The sequence below is a fragment of the Ailuropoda melanoleuca genome, chromosome 5, assembly GCF_002007445.2.
Source record: "Ailuropoda melanoleuca isolate Jingjing chromosome 5, ASM200744v2, whole genome shotgun sequence".
NCBI lineage: Eukaryota > Metazoa > Chordata > Mammalia > Carnivora > Ursidae > Ailuropoda > Ailuropoda melanoleuca.
In genome coordinates, this window is record NC_048222.1 from 6,783,679 (window position 1) to 6,789,678 (window position 6,000).

General features: G+C 38.7%; 1 protein-coding gene across 3 annotated transcripts in view; it reads right to left on the reverse strand.

Moving 5' to 3' along the window:
- Positions 1 to 483, reverse strand: part of CDKAL1 (CDK5 regulatory subunit associated protein 1 like 1) — a 623,544-nt gene extending 623,061 nt beyond the window's left edge. Inside the window, exon 1 of one of the 3 annotated variants that reach the window (XM_034660262.1) lies at positions 333 to 483. In XM_034660262.1, coding sequence (XP_034516153.1) covers positions 333 to 405 — 73 coding nt within the window. In that variant the 5' untranslated portion in view covers positions 406 to 483. The remainder of the gene's footprint in view (positions 1 to 332) is intronic. The other 2 variants (XM_034660260.1, XM_034660261.1) reach the window with 2 other exon arrangements.
- Positions 484 to 6,000: the final 5,517 nt, after the last annotated feature.

A 6,000-nucleotide genomic window follows, 5' to 3' on the forward strand; every position in this document is an offset into this window, starting at 1 on the left:
CTGTCCCGTCCCACAAATTCAGCACAGAAAGTGGGAGAAAGAATGAAATTCGGTTTGACAATAAGGAACGAAGTCCCTTAAATATTCCTTGCAGCCCTGCAGCACCTAACGCCAACGACTCTGTCCTCAATTCAGGCAGCGCCACCCGCCTCCCAATTAATTCCCAGACCCCAGCTGGCAAGTCCCCTTTCAACTACGAAACAAACCCGTAAACGGCCCAAGAAAGACCGAAACTGGAGAAACAAGGCTCCACCATTAAAGAAGCTCTAGCCACACTCTGCCCCATACAGATCCACCCGCCACCCTTACCTAGAGATCAGGAAATAACATACCAGCCCAAAGTGAGAGAACCACACGCCGTTCTGCAGATACGGGAAACACTTCAGATGGAGCTCGCCATGACATATACGTCCCGCCACGTCCATTTGCGCATGCTCCGCGACGGTGGCCCGGAGAGGTCAAATTGAATCATCGCTGAAAGTGCGAGTTCGGGTTTAACTTATTTTGGTAAAGATTACGTTTGGAATTCCTTTGGTTGCAAGAGTTAAAATAGACACCAAAACCTCAGGTTCTTAGAATCGATTAATAGCTGTCTTCTGCTGAGCTCTTACTATGTGTCAGCCACCGTATTAAGCGCTTAACATAAACATTATCTCCGAACTTCTCCTTCTCCTTATTATTATTTTACAAAAGAGGAAACAGGGAGTGTAAGTACTTGCCAAAAGTTACTCTGCTAGTAGTGACAGTCCTCTGTGCTGAATTTAGTTTTGCCCAATTCTGAAATTACCTACTCTTTTCATTACGTTTTACTTTCTTCCTCAAAATTTTATGAAAAGAGGTCATATTGGAGAAGAGAGTAGAAAAGGACGAAGAACAGTTGGATTAAACAGTATATATCATTTAACACCAAGCAAGGGATTTTTTTTTTTAATGCTTAGAAGGCAACTAAACTGTAAGGCAGTTTAGCAGAAAGAATTTTCATGGAATATACTGGTTCTGACCTAGTTGCCTTCCATATGTTTTCTCACTTTATTATTTTTTACCCAAGAGACTGTGCTTGACCTTGTTTACTGAAAGAGCATCTCCACTTTAAGAAATGAAGACAATTGGCCATGAAGAAGAAGACAGAAATCACAAGTTTTATGCCTAGTGCGATCCTTCTAATTACAGTGCCACCCTTTGCTCACCACATCCAAGAAAAAAATCCAAACTGTGACCTAGAATACACAGCAGTCCTCACCCAGCTGAATTAGAATTGTACCTTTATGTTGCCCCATCTCTTTCACTGTAATCCCGCTGCCTGGCACATAAACTTCCACTAAATGGCGTCTCCATAAGCATGCCCTAAGATCTAGTTGAGTTCACTTAAAGAAATTTTACTGAGTGCACACCTCATGACCTCAAGCACGATGCTGGATATCAGAGCTAGAAAGGGAAAAAAGACAACTCCATCCCTCAAGGATACTTCAAGGATATCGTTTCGGTAAAGAAGAGCAATCTCTGTGGAAAATGAGTGCACAGGGACTTGTGGAGCACAAAGGGGAGGTTCCTCCTTTTACATAAGGGGGTCAAGACTCCGCATGGGGGAAGTAAGAGCAATGGAGGAAGGTATTCCAGTCGGGGAGACAGTAAGAGCAAATGCATAGAGGCCTGAAGTATAAACTCTTGTATATTATAAAAGCAAAAAGAGTAAAGGGTAGTGATGGTAGACAAGGCTGAAGAGGGAAAATGCAGGGACTACATGAAGGTGAGCCTTGTTTGCAAATATAGACATCAGACCTAATCTTGGATGTATTAGGTAGCGTGAAAGTGTCTGAGCAGGTGATCCTTTCAGGAGGATGGGTTTGAGGACAACACTTCAGACATGAATAAATATTGAAAACCTAAATTGTGTTGTTGGCTGTGAGGAATGGGGAAATGGTAAGGGAAAATGCTTTTAATATGAATCATTTCAAAAGCCAGTGACCCTACCTCTAGGAATTTATCTTACAGAAATGTTCACAGTTACACCAAATGACATATGTGCCAGGTTATTCTTTGAAACGTTGCTTGTAGTAAGAAAATACCAGAAACCCTCTCTGGCTTCTCAATAGGGAATGGTTAAATATATTTATGGTATCTATACAGCTCTTAAGAAAGAATAAGTTTGCTTTTAATGTACTACCCAAGACATTGGTTAAGTGGAAAAAGAAAGTTGCAACATTGTGTTCACAGTGTACAAGTACAGCTATTGGAATATATATATATATATATACCATATGTGTATATGTATATATATGTATATATATATTGGCTACAGGAAGATTTACTCTTCCTGTATTCCCTTTTGTAACTTTTATTTTTGTACCATGCATATGTATTAATTATTTAAAAAATAAAGATACGTTTTATAAATAAAATTAAAGTAGCACTTGATAATTTGTAATTTACTGGTTTATCTGTTTATTTTATAGTATCGAACTCTGACTTTCCTTTATGTTAATATTAAAATTATACATCTTATTTATTTTGGTGAGATATACATAACATAAAATTTACCATTTTTGCCATTTTTAAATGTACAATTCAGCAGCATTGAGTACATTCACATTTTCATGCAACCATTGCCAGAATTTTTTCATCCCCCCAAACTAAAGTGTACTCATTCAATAGCTCCCCTTTTCTTCTTCCCCCCACCACCAGCAACTACAGTTCTGCTTTCTGAGTATGTGAATTCAATGACTCTAGGAACTTCACGTAAGTGGAATCATATAATATTTGTCCTTTTTTTTTTAAAGATTTTATTTATTTATTTGACAGAGATAGAGACAGCCAGCAAGGGAAGGAACACAAGCAGGGGGAGTGGGAGAGGAAGAAGCAGGCTCACGGCAGAAGAGCCTGATGTGGGGCTCGATCCCATAACGCCGGGATCACGCCCTGAGCCGAAGGCAGACGCTTAACTGCTGTGCCACCCAGGCGCCCCAATATTTGTCCTTTTGTAACTAACTTGTTTTGCTTAACATAATGTCTTCAACCATGTCGATGTAGTCACATGTGTCAGAACTTCCTTCTTAAGGCTGAATAATATTCCGTTTTATGTATATATCACATTTTGTTTATAAATTTTAAATCTCTATGCTTTGATTCTCAAATTAGATTGTAAACTTTGTAAGAATAGACACTCTACCTTATTGTTTTTTCAGCCCACAAATATAATATTAAATATAATATTAATTTGGTGGCAGACAAACCAATTTATGTGTACAAAGACACACTAAAAATGCAAGTGAATCCATAAAATAATAGTAAAGGCTAACAACTTTTGAGAACTTTTAAGTGTGTGCCAATAACCACAGTAAGCCCTCCATGTGAATTATCAAATGGATTCATCACAATAACTCTATAAATAATCCTATAAACTAGTACTATTATTCTTTTATCCTCTTTTTTTAATAAGATTTATTTTTTTATTTGAGAGAGAGAAGGAGAGCGAATGGGAGTAAGGAGCAGAGGGAGAAGGAGAGAAAAACTCAAGCAGACTCTGAGCTGAGCACTTGGAGCCTCATGCAGGGCTTGATCTCACAACCCTGAGATCATGACCTGAGCCGAAACCAAAAGTCAGCCACTTATCCAACTGCACCACCCAGGGAACCCACTCTTATCCTCTTTTTACAGAGAAGAAAACTGAAGCGTAGGTAGTCCTACTCTGGTCTTTTTTAGCAACTTTATATGAATACTTCAGAAGAAAGAAATTATATACTAACATTGAAAATGCAAAAATTCACATAGAGATAATCTTTGGAGAGAAAAAACAAAAATAAGGGAAATATACAATAAAATCTATAAGCCATCAGTGATCAACTCCATTTTCTGTTTGTCTTTCTAGTGAAACTTGAAGAGAAAACCTAGACAATAATGAAGTTAGAATTCTTACTATCTCAGCCACTAACCAAGAAAGAAAGAATGAAACATAAAAATTATAAACATTTAGGCACATGTATTTTAATTTCAGCTTATGATCTGAGCCTTTAGTTAGTATACTTATAAATTTGTACCAATTTATGTCTTTTTATGAGAAATAAATCATGCACTTAATTCACCCTTGAAAAATGCTGAGAAATATAATGAAGTTTTCTGTGTAGAATATTAGATAAGTTTAGTAGAATGAAATTTTAAATATATTAATCTATTTCTTATGAGATCAGAAAAGGATGAGTGTTCTCAATTTTTAAAGTTCAGCAGGCCAACACATATTACGTGAATGTATTATTATTTACGTTAGCTTCCCATTGCATGTGACAGAAAGCTAACTAATTTCATAAGCAAAAAGAATGAAGGGAGCACATGAAAATTGGTTCTAGACCCAGGGTCTTGGGTTGGATATGATTAAGTGTCAGAGTAAACTCCCCAGCTAGAAACTATACAACCAAAGCAGTTTTTTAGGAAGCCTTTTCAGGTGTTGGTTCTCACAAAGGACTGAAGATCAGGAAATAAGTTAGGACATTATCACAGGATCTGAATACAAACCCAGGGAGAAAGATGGTGACAGTTGAGATAGAGGAGACAGAAAGTATGTCAAAAGAAACTTTGCCCTCAATAGGTGAAGGCTTCAATGGAGAGGTTAAAAAGGAGGGACACTGATATTCTTAAGCAAACTGAAAAAAACATTATATAAAAACGTGATGAGAAATAAATTAACCTGCTGTTCGTTTTGAAAGAAACACTGAATTGTCTCCATGTCATCTAACCACTAGGGGTCAGAGTGCTATACTTGCAGTAATAGAAGCTACTCCTATCCGTTTGCGCAAATAGGTTTGGCCCAATTCTGTGATTAATTTTCTGTTTTGATTCTTCCACTCTTCGTATGAGTGGTTTGGGAGCTGTGCCTTTGGGCCAGGCCAGAGCACTGAGAGGCCCACATCCCCTTGCTGCAGGGTAGGTAACCCACGTTAGGCCAGGGTGAATTCCGGGCTTTCTGTCTGCCAGGAGAACCTGCAGCTGGAAGTTACTGAAACTACCAGGTGGAGAACACCTGCCTGGGGCCCAAGCTATTTCACAGGAAAGTAGATGTGAATGATGAAGGGAGAAATCAGTAAGTTCTGAGGACAGCTATCAGCCCCCCTACAATCCAGCTTGCTTGAAGCTAGTTTACTTCTTTTTTTTTTTAATATTTTATTTATTTATTTGACAGAGAGAGAGAGAGAGCAGAAGAAGGGGGAGTGGAAGGCGAGGGAGAGAGAGAAGCAAGCTCCCCACAGAGCAAGCAGCCCCATGTGGGACTTGATCCAGGACCCCAGGATCATGACCTGAGCTGAAGGCAGTCACTAAACCCATTGAACCACCCAGCCACCCAAAGCTAGGTTTACTTCTGAGCTCTTTAGTTTTGTAAATAGGTAAATTCCCCATTTTTATTTCTTAAGCTAACTTGAGTGGGTTTCTTTCACTTGCAACTGAAAGAGTATTAGCTAAATTCCTTGGTTTTGCATATTCTCTTGATTAAAAAAAAGATAATTTATATCTGTTGTCTAACTCCCTGATTGTTTATAAGTGTATGTGGGAAAGAGACATAGGATGTTTTTTCTGTCTTTCAGTAATATGTGACTCAATATACAATAGATATACCGAGTCATAGAATAATAGACTTGCATTGTATATAATGTACCAAAAACCGTTCTGAATTCTCAGACTAAAACAAAACAAAACAAAAAAACAGACCACAATTTCTGCCCTCTTAAGAGTTTACATGCTAGCAGGTAGCAATAGATGAAACACAGTAAATATGACATAAATTAAAATTATATGTTCCAAGGTGATAAAAATGGCCAAAAATTCGTAGCAAAGTAAGGATAACCAAGAGTGAAGTCCGGGGCGCCTGGGTGGCACAGCGGTTAAGCGTCTGCCTTCGGCTCAGGGCGTGATCCTGGCATTATGGGATCGAGCCCCACATCAGGGCTCCTCCGCTATGAGCCTGCTTCTTCCTCTCCCACTCCCCCTTCTTGTGTTCCCTCTCTCACTGGCTGT